At 43.8% G+C, this 18,864-nt stretch overlaps 1 protein-coding gene across 10 annotated transcripts in view; it reads right to left on the minus strand.

Annotated features, from left to right (window-relative positions):
• Positions 1 to 6,896: 6,896 nt before the first annotated feature.
• The window catches only part of LOC119027335 (protein Dok-7-like), a 33,419-nt gene continuing 21,451 nt past the window's right edge, over positions 6,897 to 18,864 (minus strand). For 6 of the 10 annotated variants that reach the window (XM_037112455.1, XM_037112450.1, XM_037112447.1 and 3 more), the window contains 3 exons: positions 17,030 to 17,102; positions 10,734 to 10,913; positions 6,897 to 8,355 (listed from right to left, as the gene is read on the minus strand). In XM_037112455.1, the coding sequence (XP_036968350.1) occupies positions 8,219 to 8,355; positions 10,734 to 10,913; positions 17,030 to 17,102 (390 nt within the window). In that variant the 3' untranslated portion in view covers positions 6,897 to 8,218. The remainder of the gene's footprint in view (positions 8,356 to 10,733; positions 10,914 to 17,029; positions 17,103 to 18,864) is intronic. The other 4 variants (XM_037112456.1, XM_037112448.1, XM_037112453.1 and 1 more) reach the window with 3 other exon arrangements.

Here is an 18,864-nt window from a genome sequence, read left to right on the forward strand (position 1 = left end):
GCTTTGTATTTCCACTGAAGTCATCCGAGTGTGGTATCAGTCTTCTCGTCTGACTCTTGGCAAGAAAGCAAACACTTTTATTTTCCCAGAAATGGTGGGCTATTCTTTTAAATACAGAAATCAATATTGCACGTCCTGAAGGAATACAGTAACAGGAACGTTTAAAAGGTACAGCGCTGCCCAGGTGCCAGAGACGTGGCATCAAAAGACAACCTGTGCGAATGATCCACATCTTGTCTCACCGTCTAGAGAGCAGGAGTGTAAGGATGTGAACCTGTCTCACATTTTAACAGACAATAGTGCCTAAAGAGGACACAGTTAAAGCTCCCTCCTGGATTAGTATCATCATAACACTGTCAGATTTGTACAAGAGTATGACACAGTGTCTGCACACCAGACGAGTCACAAGTGAGATAATCTCAACAGTATTCTGCTGAGCAATGGTTCGACTACACCTCTGAGACCTTGTGACTCATCTCTGCTAATATAAAGTCTGGTGTGTGTCGAGTGCCTCATCTGATTCTTAATGAGCTGATCAGAGGCCATGTTTTCTGCTGTGCACAGATGTTTTCCCCTTCAGCATACTGACAAACACGGAGGAGAGGCTGAAGCTTCAGCTGGGGCTCTGAATGTTGAGATTATATAGGGAGCATTCAGACAACCAGGCAGATAATAGTGTGTTTTCCTGAGCAGGTCACACTGGGTCGGGATGTGTTGGACATGATGCAGCACACCCCCGAGCCCTCTGCGGTGGTCCTGTTCCTCCAGGCCTCCTCATCTCGGGATGTCAGGGTCTTACTTACTATACTACAGGCCCCTTTTTACTGTGGCCCAAAATGCATTAGGCATCACTTATAATGTGATGAATGATATAGGTAGGTGGAATCCAAACATGTGGTCCCCGGTCCACAGGGGGGACCACACAGAAGGAGGGGAAAAAGTCCACAAGTGCAAAACAAAACACAAAATCTCACGAGAGCTGTGGAGTACCCTCAGGGTTGCAGGAACTACAGGAAAGGAACTTCTGTTACTGCTGGGCCCAGAACATGGTCTGATAGAATGTGATAGAAAAGGCCACTTTATCACTTCATCACATTTTGTTCTCTGCAGGAGCTCCTAGTCGGCACTTTATCCTGTTGTATCTACCACAGGGGCATTCGAGGGGGAACTCTGAGTTTTTTTCTTTAACACGGGGGGGAGCCGGGGGCGGGCGACTGCCTGTGATTTTCTTCCTGAGAGAGCTCGTCTCTGACCTTGAATTGTAGGCTGGAGGCTGCACAAACAAGAACAAATTCAGATCACTGACAGATCACGAAACCAGAGGATCAAACCTCAGCTCACTGTTCAGGTGGCGGTTTGACTGTCTCACTGGCTTGTTTCTGCATCAAAACAGCTTTGACCTATGATTATTATGACTGTTTATTCTAATGACAGGAAGCAGCTGAGATGAATCCCAAGAAAGAAACATCCCGTGAAATGCCAATCAACACGAGGAACCAGATGTTGCTCACGATAAACACTTTTCTGAGCCATGCAGCAGATCATCTGCGTCGTGCCGAGCTGAGTCTTACTGTGTGTCACAGCTCTCACTGTGTGATGAGCGCTCTGCAGCTTTTGTTTCACATTTCTGTCAGTCAAGATTAAGTTAAAGTTAAAGTTAAATGAGGGTAAATAACGATACAGGATATAAATGTCGAAAGAAATTGTTAGTTTAGAGTGAAATGCTGTGTACATCCACCGTCCTCTGCAGCAGGATCATCATCTTTAGCCATCAGTGCTTCATTGTGTCCAAACAGGGGATTAATGGAAATCAATAGATGCTACAGACGAGACAAAGGTGGTGAAAAAAACACAACAACCAACAACTAAAGACGTGCTTCAGTAGTGAGGTAATGATGTCACTAAGTGGACTGTTGTTCTCTGAGCAACTTGACACAATTTGTTGTTTTTCCCCTCCCAGTATTAGTCGGCAGATGAACGCGTCGAGCTCAAGTGTTTGTGGTCTGGGCTCCACATCTCATTGTCATCTCAGATAAAGAAGCGTCTCCGTTTGGTGCATTATGTAACTCACACCCAAACAGAATCACTACAGCAGCACAGCTCAGAGAGAGGAGAGGAGGTCAGCAGCAGTAGGGAAAATAACATTTTATTACACGTAGTAAAAGGCAGCAGCTGCTGGGCCGTTTCACCGGATCTCCTGCGTGGATATGATTTTAAAAACTTGAATGTGTTACTCGCCTGAGCTGAGACGGTCCAATCGATATTTGGCACCACGATCATCAGGCTGCAAGTGAGTGAATCAGAAGTACAGATTACGAACAGCCTGGAGCTTCTTCATAGATAATGAGAGACTGAGAGATGACGGATCCAATTTGTTGGATGGAGCGATTGCGTCCAAATGCCCTCAACGCTGTGGTTTTATCTGGGCCGAGACGGAACATTTAGCCCGCGGGACACCGTCCCCGAACACAGTTACACTCTCCTTTTTTTGACCACTTCCACTCTCTGAGAATGTTGTGATAGTTTGAAGAACTGTGGACGTGAGGAGGGATGATGTCAGACGACAGATATTGGATTTTTTGCTCTTGCATCCAGTGAAGTTTTCTAGCAGATCTGAAAAGCCTCTTTGAACACTCAGTCCTCATCAGGTGAATCAATGAACATACAGCACTAAGAGAGTTAATGCACCGTCACTGATGTTCTGTGTGAGGTGTGCATTTTCAGCTCAAGCGGGAGTTCCCGCTGAGCTCATGATGGTGTTTGTACGCTGAGCTGTCCTTAAACCACGCTGAATGCCTTGAATATTGCGAGTCTTATTAAGCCAGAATGTAATCAGCAGCTTGCAAATAGGCAGTTACCTGCGTAAACGTGCGAGTGAGAGGAAACTCAAATAAAACAGGCTGAAGAGAATGAAACAAACCAAAATCAAGGCGTTTCCCCTTTAACTGCCTCGTGGGCAACGACTGCAAGAGACCCTTTGTGTGTTTGTGCGAGACATTAAGGGCTCGTAATTGAGTTGGGCTGATCGAGGCCAATGACCAGGAACCAATGACCACAGCAAAAAAGGTCAGTGGCTGGAGTTTATTGGGTTGCCGTTCTGAAATGCTACTGAACCCTGCAGGCTTTGACCATTTGCAACAAATCACTTCCGACAGATAAACCGATCAGCTGCTATTTGTGGAAGCGTAACATTTACTTAGAAGCAGGAGAGGTTGTGGGTTCAAGCATCAGTGCGCCAGTTAACAGGAGCGTCGTCCCGACACTCAGCGAGGACGAACTCAACACTTGTGACGTAGCGTGCTCCACATCTGAAAACAACGGCTTCATAACTCCGCTCATGAGCCGGCGTGACCTCTGAACCACATGGAGCTCAACATGAACATGCTGTCACACACAGTCTGCTCTGACTCTCAGTGCCTCAAGGACATTCACCCAACTGACGACTGATTCCTGCGTCCTCTGTGCCAGACGCCACCCGAGGAACACGTGTCGCTCTAATCTAATTTATCGCCCTGCGGCCCACAGAATGAGAATTGATTGAAACAAGAGGAAATGAGTGACACGAATGACAATATCATGTAGTGAGGGAGGACAATTAGCAGATTGATAGTCACTGAGAAAATAATGTTGTTCTGCTTGTCCGAACGGTCAAATTAATGATTTTGTGATAACATGTCCGAAAAAAATTAGATTAACCTTCAGCGGCGATGTGGCGCAGCATGCAGAGGTGGACAGTTTTTAGGTAGCAGCTGGTGCTGTAATGAGCACAGAGCAGGTGGGGACGCAGGACGATTTCCAAAATAAAACATCCCGACTCAGGACAGTAAAACAAGGTTTGGGAAGAACCGGTCTAAATGCTGATGATGGTGTCATGTGACACTGTGCAATCAACATTTACTGTACCTCATAATGATACATTAAAGAGAATAAAACCTGTCAAGAGGCTGCTTTAGAGTTGTGTTTGTGTCCTTTGAGCTCTGGTTTGGTCTCCAGCTGGTCGCTCACTTTGCCTGTCAGCTGTTTTGTGCTGCCTGCTGCCGCTGGAAGCACAGCTAATGAGAGCTGCAAGACCAAAACAGTGAGCTGAAAGATGATACAGCGCTCTGTACAGGCTAGATATCACTCTCTGGCTTTCATATTTCATGATCGAATAATCCATTGTCATTATAGAAATGTTGATTTGTGCAGGCTTTGAGATCCACAGCAGAGCGCTGGACTGATTTAGAAGATCAGAGAGTCACTTTGGACTCATTCATTGTTACTGAGATCTGTGCCTGTAGACTTTCCTCATGCTACATGTGTATATTCTTGTCTGGATGTCAAGTACTGTAAATTAGAGACAGGTTACAGCAGGAGTCAATTAAAAGGTTGTTGTGGTCATTAGACATCAGAATGTGAAACAGTTATGTAATGTTTCCTTTTGGCACCTTTTGGCAAAAAGTTCCTGTCCTGCTGCCTGAAAACAATCCTTCTTCTCAGTTCCTGCATAATTAATACAATTTAGTCTTTATTCCAATAAAGTCTGGTGTGAGGAGAAGTGAGATCAGTGATGGAGCACCCAAAAAGCAAAAGGGGTGAAAAAAAATGACCCTGCATGAATAATGAAACAGATTGAGTTGTTTGAATTTGTTTTCTGACAAGTAAGTATGAGGGTGACGAAGGGAAGCAGACAGTTTGATTTGCAAATACCAATTACTTATTCAGGAGATGTAATTTTCTTGGAGGCGAGAGGGAGATTTCAGATAATTGAACCCGCACAAAGAGAAGAACCGAATGGCCCGTGGTTTCTGCACACTCGCCTGCAGCTTTTGTTCTCTGAACCCAGTGCGCACACAGATCTGAGGAGGCGGTGTGGTTTCATATGAGTATGAAGGCAGCCTGGAAACAACACTCCAAAATAAAGTGACAGGGCTGCAGAACTCAAGGAACCCTAAGCCAATGAAGGTTTCAAGTCAAGTCTCGAGGTCGAAATACAGAATCTTTGTATCGACCCTGTATTTGAGACTCAACAATCTTCTACCTTCCTCCAAAATCACCTTCCCGAACTTAAAGTCAAATCTCAAGTCACCTGAGGTCCCAAGTCCTGTCAAAGCTGGTCTCGAGTCAGGTCTTAATACTCATAATAGTCATAAGTCAAGTCTCAAGCCTAATCGTGTCTCAGGTCTCAAGTCAATCTTAATTCAAGTCAGTTTTGTCAATAAAGGTCTCAAGATTTTAAGAACTGAAAGAAAACCTTGAGTCAAGTCTCAGGACGGGCCAAAGAACTTGACTTGGTAACATGCGATTTGACTTGTCCAGGTCTTGTCACTGTCTAGGTGTAATATTTAAGGTCATGCTCGTACACAGCTGGCCTCCTGCTGCCTTTTGTTCTGCCGTCTCACCAGATCCAGACTTCTGGGACATCGAGCCTCAGGTAAGTTAAACGTTACTCAACCCTGAGAAACACGCGGTGGTCGTGAAATAGACCTGTGGTGTGTATCCACCTTCGGTGGGCACCGTGGAATCTTAACATAGATTAAAAATGACCAAGACTTGACAAAAATGCAACGTAGTTACACACAAGCTGTCTGTGGATCTGCAGTCCTGCCTGCGTCTCATTAACATTCAGAGAAGCCAAATACTTAAATTCTCTTTCTCTTCTCTCTCTCTCTCTCTCTCTCTCTCTCAGCTAAATTGAATGCGTAAATGAGTTTCCAAGAAACACTTAGCTGCCCTGTATGGTTCTGTTCCAGGTCAGTGAGGTTAATATCCACAGTGCGAGTGACTGTGGGAGAAGCCAACTGGAACCAGGACGCTCTGAAGGCTGGCAGACTGTGCGCCACCATTTGAAAATATGTGGAACATGAATATTTTTCCTATTAATAGAACCCCTGTGTGAGAGCTTTTAATGTGGACATTTAAACGGACTAATCTGTAACACACTGTGAAAATCATGTGTCCTCCGGAAGCTCTCACACAGCCCAGAACCGTTCTGGCAAGATGTTCTGGCTGCAGATACAGACGGACTCTCTGCTGACCCGCCGCTCCTCTGACAGCGTCCACAGCTGAGTCACACTTACTGGAAGCAAACGTCGATGCATAACAGAGCAATATGAGAACATTACCTGTCAGTCAATAGCTCTCTGACACCATGCCAACTGTTCTAAGCCTGACAGAGTTAATATTTGTGTTCTGTTATTACCTCAACCTCCTGTGGGCACCCGAGGAACAAGAACAAGTCCGGGTCCAGGTGACGACCGTGTCCATCCGTCAAAATGCACATTTAATTCATCCATTCATCTCCTATAGTTCTATACTCACTCCAGTGTCTCACTCCAGACACCACGGCATGTGATAAGTGCACCGCATGACACGATTAAGCAATTAATATCCAATCATGGTCTGCGACAGGTTTTGATCAATGACCAGGCCCAGCTGGTTCTGATTCTGTATAAAGATGGAGAAAAGAAAAGATGTACGTTTCTGCTTGACTGGCTCAACAACTAAAATTATACATTCAGACTGAATGTTTAAAAAAAAAAAAAAAAAAAAAAAAGGTTGGCTTTATATAGCATATAATTGTTAAATGCCCTGGTCCCTGGTCAAAGTGATCCAGTGGTTTCACACTTACACTTGTTGAAAACGCAGTCTTGAACTGTGGTCTCCTGTCAGTCCACCACAATCCCCTCCAGCCTGATATGACAATCACACTCTAGGACAGACAGTCTAGACATCACCGTCCACCACCGTCATCGTCATCATCACAGGGAATACAGTCTGGACTTCCATCCGTCCAGTGGAAATCTCGGTGTGTTGAAGCTGTTCTACCAGCATGTGGAGGCCCAACACCTCACCGAGAGACAGCCGTCTTTACACCAATCACATTAAAGTCGTACTGTTGAATAAACACAAACTCCTCAGTTGTAGGGATGCTTTATATAATATCGTACCAACTGGTTTACAACTGTACATTGGGGGGTCAGGGTTAGCTCTAAAAACAACTGAACACACACATCAAACAGTCATCAATAATTTACAAGAGAAAAACAGCGCCTCTGGAAAAAAAGGCACCGTCCACGAACTCCTTTAATAATATCTTTACTGTACATAAATTATGCCCTCACATGTATATTTAATGACAACCCACATCACCTCAATAGAAAGAAAATGTATTTACAGATATCAAAATAGAGTATGAGACAAACATTATACTGAATATTAACTAAAACAGCTCAAAGAAACGTTTATGAAATGATTTGTTTCCATTGTTGTGGTTTTTTGTCAAGTCAGTGAGCTCATACAAAAACTTGAAATACTTAATTTTGAAAAAACAAATGACTGCCACATCAACTCTGGGATACATCTGTTCCTGCTGGATGAGGAGGATAATCCAGTGATTCATGAAGACTTTTCCACAGTGCACCCTGTTGATGCACGAAAACAGCTGCAGCCATGAGATTCTGTTGCTTTTGATAAAACATCTGATTGATCATCTAAACTAAATCACGTGGAAGTATCTATCCTGTTGTTACTTAAACAAACACGAATCGTGTCTTCATTTTAAATATGCAGCATTCTGAGTAAGACTGGATGGAAAGTTTCCCCAAATGTGAATAAACCAAAAAGTGAGTTTCGTGCAGCTACGTGTGGAATTACTGATGTGGTGGTCACAGAGGAATAATTGAGTGTGAACTCCTTGTGAGACTCGACGTCTCCGCTGCCTCCGTCACCCAAACAAGGACAAAAACAGCACATTGCATGTCATCAGGGACGACCCGAGTGAGCTGTGAAATGCCTCTGCCCCCGGGGGGTTCACAGGGACCAGTGACTCAGCTCAGGACTGGCACATCTTCCTCCGCATCCGCCTTTGGCTCCGGCACTGACATAATGCCAATTAATGAGATGGCGAAGTCCACAAATGAGAGCGGGACTGAAATGCTCGTCCTGTTCCTGCGCCAAACTGTTCTGAGGAGGCTCCATCTTTAAGCTGATGTGAGATGACAGAGGTGAGTCTGAATCGGAGAGGAAATGGACACTTGGCAAAAAACCGTATGGAGCGACTTTAAAAATAATTTTAAAAATCTGTATTCAAAAGATGGAAGAGATGAGGGAAGGAATCCCACAGAAAACCTCAGAGAATCTTTTTGAAACAACCCCTCAGAGCCATCTTTGGAGCAAACTTTACAGTGTGACGACGAACGCTGGTCTTCCTGCTGAGATCAACAGTTCAGTGATGAAGTCAATGTGGCGTCCCCTTTCTTCTCAGCTCCAAAGTGTGCAGGCCCTCCTGCCGACCCAGTGCATGCTGGGTGCCCACTTTGTGAGCCGTCTCTGTGGCCGTGATGTCAATCTGGGCGTACTTAGTGGAGCTCTTTCCTGTCCAAACATAAAGACACAGCCTTTTATAACTTGAAGAAAGTTACACAAACTCATCCTTTCTATTCTGGCTTGCAGTGGCAAAACTAGCTGCTTTTGGTAGCAAGTTAGCAGCCATTTAGCTTAGCTTAGCATAAAGAAGAGAAACACAGGAAAACAGCACAAATTAACTCATGTCGTTTGTGTCATCTGCACCAAAAGTGAAAATGTAAGAAGTATTTCTTGTTGTAGTGGTTTCCCAGATTACAACTAGTCATTTACATTTGCATATTATGCTAAAATGTGTTAATTAGTGAATGTTAGCAGAACTGGTTGGCTGAAGTTGTAACCTTCAGACAGACAAAACACTGCTCATGAAAAACCCCGTCAGTAGTCCCCCCTTTAATTCTGTGACTTTGTGACATCACACTACGTCGCCACATCACACATTGACATAATTTAATCCTCGAGGCTAGCTTGGCATGCAAGCATTGATTAAGCACAGCTGCTCTGTTGCTGTTGTTAGCGGTGTTAAGGGGCGTGTGTCTGTGCTGACCAATCACAGGACACTGGGTGTCATGTGGTATAATTCTCACGAGGGAAGCGAATTAGCAAAATGCTCGAAATGTTTAACTACTGAAGAACAGTTACCTGTTTCTAGTTATTTTCTCGATAAACATTTACTGGTTCTGTCTTCTCAGATGTGAATATTTGCTGGTTTTCTATGAAAGTAAACTAAATATCTTTTGTTTGGGCCGACTGGTCGAACAAAACGAGACATCTGAAGATGACACTTTGGACTCATGGCTGTCTGACAGTGTTCCCAGAAGAAGAATAATGATTAATTGAAGCACATTAGGCACGTTTTAAGATGAAGGACTTTCTTGGTGTAGGCGACTACGCAGGCTGAATTATTTAAGATAAAAACCCTCCGAACAAACACGACTACAGAGCTCGGAGTGAGGCGGATCTCTGCCCTCGCTGCCAACGTGACGCTTAAGGTACGCGCCTGAGCAAAGAATATGCAAATTGCTCGGCTGAAGCGCTTAAAATTCCCCTCATGCACCGTCCTCCATATGCATGTCGCTAGCGTTGCCATCATATGAGCCCTTCCTTGTGTGAAAATCAAATGGGCATGAAGTCGAGATTTAATCACAGAGGCAGAATGAGCATGCAGCCCTGCCTGCTGCTGCGGTTATGTGTCTTACAGTCTCTTCAAGTCAAGGAAATCAAACCTTAACAACACATCAATAGTCCCTGGAGGAGGATCCTGTTTGAGCCCGTGAATCCACAGCTGTGATCCGAATGCCCTGTGACCCCCTTTCAGCGGTGAGATGGGACACCCTCCTCCAAGGTGACAGATTAATGAGGCTGCATGCCGGGATTTAAACTGTATTGCTGACATCAGATATTAACCCCTCTCATGTCAGAGCCAGAGCGGTCCTCGTTTCTCTGAGGGCAATGCCGCTAACAGACGACTTGTCTGTCAATTACAGCTCACTGCCGCGTCTCTGATTACAAGGACGCAGCTGTCTTTTGGTGAGATGGGAGGAAATCGTCTCAATCGCTTCGGAGCGATTCCTGTAACTCCGACAGAGTAAAATAGAATTACAGAACAATCGTGTGTGGAGGGCGACTTTTCACCCCTGCTTGGTATCGATATCCTGCTGTATTTCAAGTTCACTCTTCATGGTTGACTTTTGTACTTTACAAAACTGCATTTCCGCAGTGCTGCACCAATAAGAAGTCCTTGTACACGGTGCTGACAACGAAGTGAACATGAGGCCAGGACTGAGACGTTTCACTTTCATTGTGATCTTTCTGGACCGGCATGAAAAAAAATCTGCTCACATTTAAAGATTATCGTTAAAAGCTCCCCTCATTTTTTAAAGACTACCTAATGGAGATGTGATTGAGCGTTAAAAGGAATTCACGATCTTCTAGTTTATGATGACTGGCATTTACAGCTTGTCTAACTGTGCAGGACTCTGATACATGAGTGCACAGATTTACAGTATGATCACAATAGTGTCTGATGATAATAAAGGACTACCGTGTGTCTGGAAACCTGAGATAAAGCAGTGAAACGACCTCTTTAAAGGCTCCCTGAGGAGGTTATGACCTCTAGTCGAGCTATGAGTGAGTGCAGTACTGCTGCAATATTTCACACTATTCCACTGACCAACAGGTGGCAGCCGTGTACGGAAACATCTCCTCAGAGTTAATGGAAAGTTGAATGTTGACGCCACATGACTGACGAGCCGTCCAAACCCAGACAACGAAAATGCGTTTTTTGTCCCCTTTACAGTCGACTTTAACTTCGCTTGATATTTCCATGAAAACGCACAGAGCCACTGCCAGCGCTGTTCCCTGAAAGTTATCTGAGGACGCATCCTTACTTGGAGGTGGGAGATGTGCGACGGGCCCTCGGGTGCCAGGACCCGGCTCCTGCAGCTCCAGCTCCATGTAGTTGAGCTGCTTCTTGGATGTGGGACTAACAGGGATATTCACATACGTCACACCTTCGCCGCGAGGCCTGTCGAGAAGCGCTGCCTCTGGGGGGAAAACTAACACTGCCCCTGAAAGTGCAAGAGGAGCAGAGCGCTAATTAGTTTGAACACTTGCTTTTTTCCCAGTACAAAGCCCAGAGAGACCGAAGCCGAGGTGTTATTCATCGTTCTAACAAGACGCGTCTGCAGCCACAGCCTGTCTGTCAATGCCAAATAACTCTATTGTCACACAGAAATGACCCGTGCACCTGTGTTTCTAAGACTATTCCTTCACTACAATGAACATGGACAGTCATTTCACAGGGTTTTCTCTGACGGCGTTCCTTTAAAACAGCTCTACCAGACAACACACTGCATCAGTTCGCTGCTGGGGTTTGCTGATATCATTTAAGTGACAAAATAACACCAGTTTTACAGACACTTATTTGAAACAGGATGTATTTTTGTCATAATGACCTTAATTAAAAGATAATGATGAATGAATCCCGGATCAGGCTGGAGGTGTTCTTCATTATAACATTAATCAAACAGATTTCCCTCTCCAGGGCCGGAGTCCTTATCAACAGCACTGTGTTAATTAGACTCATTCAAATACAGACATCTGGAATAAAATCACGATCATTCCCAACAGTTGAGCACAGCAACAGATCACAGGACAAGCAGCTCCTCTGACACAGAGTGGATCCTGGTGAACTTCCCTTTCACCCCTGAAGGCTACTTATAATAATTAGCTCACAGGCCCAGAGATAAATTAGAGATACATCACAGACGTTCTGCTTTCTTTTGTTGCCCTATTTAATTCCACCATCAGAGCTCTGTAGCCAACAACCAACCAACTTCATTGAACGTGCGAAAATATCCTGCTGCGTTCACTGACCTGCTGTTTTAACAAAGATTTGATAGTTATTTTTCAAGTGGAACCCAAAGAGGAGCACAAACAAGGTGCCAGAACAGTCTCCAGCCTGATATTCACCGACTCTAACTGTGACGACCTACTTTTAAATAAAAAAAGAATAAACGCATAAGCTTTGCAATTAACACAAAAGCCAGTTTTTCCAATATTTGCAACAGCAATAGAGACACACATCCTCGCTTCATCTGTGTTCAATACTCCCTTTGGACAGCCTCCCTGCTGATGAAAATCTATCTGACGCGACTCAAAAGAGGGACAAGTCTCACTCACGTTAAGTTTAATGTTGTTCGCTGATTCCCTATCCTGGAATTATCAATGGATGACCAAATGAACCCCACGGTTACCTTGAGTCAACCTACATATCATATCTTTGAAATGACAGCTTTAAAGCATGTGCATTTGCATGACTGGTCTAAGACCAGCGTACCTAAAGAATAAGCACATATCACAGCAACCTGTCCACACTTTGACCTGCTGCTGCTCACAAGCAGTGCTTCATTCTGAACCCAGCGTCTCCAAACAGACCGCAGCTGATCAGCCAGTGCAGTCAGCAGGAGAAGGAGGTCAAGTTAAACTAACAGGAAGTGTCGCCTCAACACCTTTCAACTGAACAGCTTTTCCTGTCAAACACAAATTACAGCCACAGTGTTGCCTAAAGTGCTCTGTCTGTGTAATTTATAGCGCTTGATGAATGGTTCACCTGTCATGAACCTAAAAGCACCCTGGATAAAGAGCTGCACAGTCGAGGTCAGCGCCGACTGGATGATGCTGTTCAGCTCCACGTCTCATTGGTACAGTTTCAGAACAAAAGCAAAAGATATGTGCATATTTCAGCTCCGCGACACGAGCCGTCCCATGCTTTTATTAATGCCTGTATATACAATGTGAGCAGAGATAACTGCAACCTTCAGAAACACACTCAAGGATATCTGACACATTTGCATAAGTTGAATACTTCCTGTTCTCCCCTGTGAGCAAACGGACGATATAAGATTTGCTCCATATCTCGTGAACAGGGTTAGAAACGCCTGTTACTGATCCAAGCTGGTTTGATTCATCGGGACAGAGCTGAGCTCGTCCAGCAGTCGACAGGGATGTCCCAGAACTTCTGTCCCAGGTTTTTAAATATTCTAGTCCAATTCAAACAGGATCCACTCAGCTGGTGATTCACTTTACATCATATGTACCTGAGCCAAAGATAACCAGTTTACTACTTTACTGTATGAGACAAGCAGCAAATCCTTTTTGTCTTTTTTCATTAAATAACGGACTTAACAGATAAATCTATTATTGTAACAGCTGCAGTTTAGTTAAAAATCAATAAATCACGATTCTGTTATAAAATGACAAATTATACAACAGGAAAATGAAGAATATTGGCTGTAAAACCTTTTTCCAATTTTTTAAAATTTTTTATTTACCTTTGACTAACATTACTGACCAATACAAAGTGTTGTTATTGGTCGGGCTCTAAAGGGCAGTGTAGCCAGGCTACGCTTTATAATGACCAAGCTAATCTACAGTTAATTAAACATCAGTTAATTGTCATTCCTAACAATATGAAATTCTTTATAAACACTTATTAATCAACTGTTTATTGTAAAGATGCAGCTGAGGTTTATTATCCTTATTAAATGGTTGATAAATACAATGGAGCTCATCTGTAAAGGTTATTTCGTCTGTCATAAAGTAACAACTGATGATTATAAACCTTTAGACTTGTTTAGTAATTGGTTAATAAAGCATTAACACTCAAATAACTACAAATTTATTGTAACACTATAAATGCACCTTTTACTAATGATGACTACTATAAATTGTTACTCACCACAATACTATTTTTTGGATGCTTCAATGAAATTACCTGCCAATATTCAATGCCATAAATAGTCAGCTGACCAATACGACAAGTCACCTGAGCACTACCACTCCGGGCCAACACAAACAGTGTAACAATCTGCTGAGCTCACTTTACGTGGAGAATACTGACACCTGAGGATCAGACAGAATATCTCACAGATTGTTCAGCTTCACAAACCACGGCAGTTCATCTGAGGATCCATCCTGAAACACAAACACTCAGGAGGCTCCTGAGAGACGGTTCTTCTGCCCCTCCAGCCGTAGATATAATGAATTAATTCAGAGTCGTATCGTAAAACTATGAAATGCTGCATAAGATATTTCAATTCATACGTATCTGCTGTGCTACAGCTGTGTTGTGATGAACCCATCAGGGCTGTACATTTCCTACTGTGTGTGGGTAACACACAACGTTTGGGTGACAAAGATTTCTCCTCGATCGACTCTTCCTAAATGGCAGCAGGCAGCAGCCATTACCTGCAGCTCAGAGGCATCAGCCTCAGGGGCTCTCATACAATCAGTGAGAGGCCATCAGACTCCGGCAGAGTCTCTGTGGGTGCAGCCTTTGGCAACATCTGAGAGGCCTGATACCTAATTGATCAGACACCAAGCAGCCCCTCGCAGCGCTGTGGGGTTTTATAATGGCTGCCATTACAACGGGGGGTTTGCCCACAGCTCTACGGCTGAGGGGACGTTTCCATAAATCACTCTGTGAGGCCTCCAGGGTCCATGTTAGAGGCAATACCTGTCTGAGCCCAGTGACCTGGACTCAAAGAGTCAACTGCTCCCTGGGGGACAAACACGGGTCTGATGACAGCTGTGTCTTCAGGGTGAGAGGCCCGTTTAATGTGTCACACGTGTCCACTGGATGCTGCGGCGTAATGTCATGTCATGTGAAAGATTACCACTGAATGTTCAAACCTCCTGTCAAACAGCTCTGGGAGACTGAGATACCAACAGTTGCAGAAAGACAAAATTTAAATAATTTCAAGACTTGTGGTCTTCGCCAGTTTCACCTGCCAACAAGAACAACACAAGTATTTCCCAGATTCCCGCAGGAGTCACAGCCATGATCCCTCACCGGCTTCCCAACGAAAGACACAGATACCACTGACCCTGGGTCTGTGTGACGGTGGGTCAGCGCTCCCACAGTGCAACAACTCAGATGTTGACTTCTGATTAAAATAGATTACATAGTATGTGTTGATTGAACAACTATAAAATAGGTACAAGTGAAGGAACTACCAGTAGCTCAAACTAAAGCAGTCTAGTTTAACAGATCGTACCTTCTTACGGATTCAACCTTTAATGTTCAGATCTGACTGAGACTGTTTCACAGAGGGATGGTCCTGCTGCTGCTGAACTATCACACATTACATACAGAGATGGTGTTATTCAGCCCACCATCACCGATACAGGTAAAATCAACACCTCTCTACAACAATTTGAACTAAAACACATGATAATTTTTGTGTAAACAATCTGAAGTCCACAATTAAGAGACAGGATCCCTCAGTATGACTGATGGCCCACAGTGAGAAACCAACACCAGCAGATTCAACATCTACAGTCTGAATAACTGGCTGAGCAGGATTCTTTCCCTCTGCACACACTTCTATCATAAAATTACATAGATCAATATCTCAGAGAGACATACAGTGAACCTTTAAATTGCTGTTATTAAACAATGCATTAGAACCTTAAAGATTTCTGTCTTCGTTTCAGCGGCCGTCACACCCGCAGCCTCATGTGAACCTGAGCCTCCAGACCGGGCCGCCTCCAGAGCGTCCCCGTCCATTAACCGCCCGCTGAGGCAGGATGATGGGAAAGCTCTGTGTGTGTGTGTGTGTGTGTGTGTGTGTGTGTGTGTGGGTACATGAAACATGACTGATGGGTTCGGCTCCACACTGTGACAGCTGCTGGGACTCTCTGGATCAGGTGTGCATTAGACTGAGGGCTTGTTTCTGGGTGTGGGGTGCTCCCCTGGCAACTGTCCCCTCCCCTCACCATCAGGACAGGTAGCCTGTCCCGCATCACTGCACTCTGTGTGGTCACATATCTGTGTTCACGCCTGACACAGCTGGATCTTATGCATCTTGAGTTTAGGGCGTTACATAAAGCAGAGATGAAGAAATAAAGAGAGTCTTTTATTCTACCTTTAAATGAATGACGTGACTCACACCTGGACACTATGGAAGCATAAAAACTGCCAATCAGCAACAACAAGAATGGATCCATCCAGGAAAATAACACATCGTTTATGATTTTGGTTTGTTATTTAATGGTGATTGAAGTGTCAAGAAAATAATTCTGAAGTAAATGAGTCAAAGAATTTCCTTTCAAAGAACTGCTTGATTTAAACTCAAGCCAATTTTCCATCATTTCTTATTTATTGATGAAAACTCGACCTTAACATTTAACTGGAGGTAATTAACAAGAAGTCTCTATTTCACCTTTAATTAGCGTCTGATTTCTTAGTTCTTTCCAGGAGACAACCTGGTCAATTATGTGGCTTTTACAGACTCCAGGTGAAATAAAATAGTCATTTGGGTTTTTTATGTTCATCACTTAATTCGTCCTTCAGTGATTTTCCACTTCCTGTGTTCTTTCTGTGTACACCTGTGTTTAATTAGTTCTTCAGCCCAAGTGTGTTTAAGTCTGTTATCTTAATTCTTTGTTCAGTGTCCTCTGTGTTCCCACTTTGTTCTCTGTGGCTTCTGGTTTCTCTTTAGTTTTGTATTTCTCTTTTGTAATTTGCTCTTTGGACTTTGGATATCATCTTACCATTAAAGCTTCATGTTCCATCTTCCTGCCTGCCTCCGAGTCTGAAAGGTGGGACCTCAACATTTTGCAAACCTTGATAAAAATCCCCTCCACTCTTAATCTCTATTTCAAGTCTCTATTACTCGCAGTTGAAAGCCAAGAAGAAGCTGCCTATCTTATATTTAATGTGTCTGCACTCTCAGTAACTGTTGCTTTTCACTTACAACCAGGTTAAAGATTGTACAAAGTAATAATAAGAATAAATGAGCTTTTAACGCAGGTAGGCGGATGTCACTGGCACTGTACGGGTCACGTACAGGTAACTAGTAGCAACAGTGGCTGTTCTGCCTCATGCCCGTCTGCTATTTCAGACACTGAAGGAGCTTTACTGTGTTTATTCATTCATTTTAATTCATGCACACCAAGCAGCAGGTAAATGTGCCCGTAGCTACGCTGATTCAGGTGCATCACTATGACTCATCCATTGTGTCCAGGTTGCATTAAGACACCTGGAAATGTTCAGAACAAAAACACCCAAAATGATCCATTGAGCATAAAAACAAATATCTAAAAAAAACACAACCAGCCATCCATCTGAGCAGCTGCAGCCTGGCTGAGCTCATCTGTGCTGTTATGATGCCTCACTCACCCTCAGCCTCCTGCAGGAACCTCTGCTGACCACAGCTGCCCATCAGCTCGTACTTGCTTTTTTCTTCTCCCTGCAGGACACACAGACAGAAAGCAAGGGCGGATTTACTTTATCTCCTGACAGATTATGACTGTCACCTCAGCAGCTCCTCGGACACATCGGGACTATTTATGGAGTGATATTCAGGATTTACTGTATTACATGTGGAAAACAATGTCTGAAACGTCTTGTTTAAGGAATTGGTGGGGTAACTGTGCCTTTTAGATCGCTGCCACATAATCTGTGAGTCCAGACAGCCGCTGTGAGCACAGCCACTGTGGTGGGAAGATTGGCAGCGGAGTGCAGCCACACTGCTTTTAGACTCCCTGAGAGCCACGGTGCTCACAGAGAGGGATTCCTTGATGGGACCATCATCACGCTGAGAACGAATGAGGCGAGCACATGAAAGCGGATCCCTCTGATGGGCACCAGATGATTATACTGGTGCATCTTCCAGCAGCTGCGCTCTTCACCTGATGACTACTTGAATTGTTTCTTAATAACGGTGCTCCGTATCAGGACACACCACGGGTCAATAGTGTGCAGCCTGGATACTGAAGGGAACCAATTTCTTCACAAAGATTACATATCATGGTTGTTTATTTCTTTGACAAATGACACTTATTTACTGTCTTTCAACACGTTAGATGAGGAGGTTGATACCACTCTCATGTCTGTGCACTGAAAGTGTCATTTGTACAATATTGCCAGATTTAGAAAGTAGCTCCAAAAACACAGCATCTCACCAGAGACATGCTGCTCTTTGCTTACTATCCCTGGCTAACAGAATTTAAGCAGAATTCTGGGCTTATCTTACAAATTGCTCCTTAATGTGTTGAGTTGGATTCAGAAGTAGGTTAGCTTAGCTTAGCATACATTGCCAGAGCCCAAACTGTCATGTTTACTTTGCTATGTGTGCACGACTAACACAATGAAAACCGGCTGCATCAATAAGTTAAGTTCAGAAATGCTGAGAGAGTATTTCTGAACTTTGGAGACAGTCCGGTCACTGTTTACCCCCGCTTCCTGTCTCCATGCTAAGCTAGGCTAATTGCCCCCCGAATCAAGAGCTGCAACTAAGTTATTTTCTATGTCACTGTGAATCAATCTGTTCATTAATTCTTCTGATTAACTGATTGGGTGTTAGGTCTTTAAAATGTCAAAAACGGTGAAAAATGTTGATTCGAGTTTCCCAAAAACAAAACTTAAATCGATTGTCAAAATAGTCAGCGATTAATTTAATAGTGACCTCGAATCTACTGATCGTTGCAGCTCTAGCTGAGGTAAATATGTAAGTTAATCATCTGTACTGACATTTCTTGTAACGTTTTGGCTGATACACCCTCAGTTGCCAGTTTATTTGGTGCATCTGGACAAAACTAAACGCCACAAAGACCTTTAAGCTGAGTCAGCACCTCTACAGAACAACATTAAATGGCCGTGACAGTTTCTTCCTCACATGCAGCCCTGCAGCTCCCTGCTTCACCTCTTTGTCTTTTGTGTCTCATCACACAACAGCCTGACAGACTGCACAGACATGAAGTACAATACTGTGACGCTGTGATTTCAGACCATCACATCACACACATGGGGGCTTTATTTCATCATACACACTAATCTTAAACATTGTGTGTTTTAACGAGTTTGCCTCCAGGCGCACACACAGTGAATTACTGTAAAGGTGAATTAGGCTTTTGGGCTCTTTAGTTTGCACATGTACTTAGCTGTTATGACCTGGGGCATCTGATGTGAGTTTGCATAATTGGTCACTGGCAAAAAAATAAAGAAATAAAATA

This window comes from Acanthopagrus latus, chromosome 10 (assembly GCF_904848185.1).
Source record: "Acanthopagrus latus isolate v.2019 chromosome 10, fAcaLat1.1, whole genome shotgun sequence".
Taxonomy (NCBI): domain Eukaryota; kingdom Metazoa; phylum Chordata; class Actinopteri; order Spariformes; family Sparidae; genus Acanthopagrus; species Acanthopagrus latus.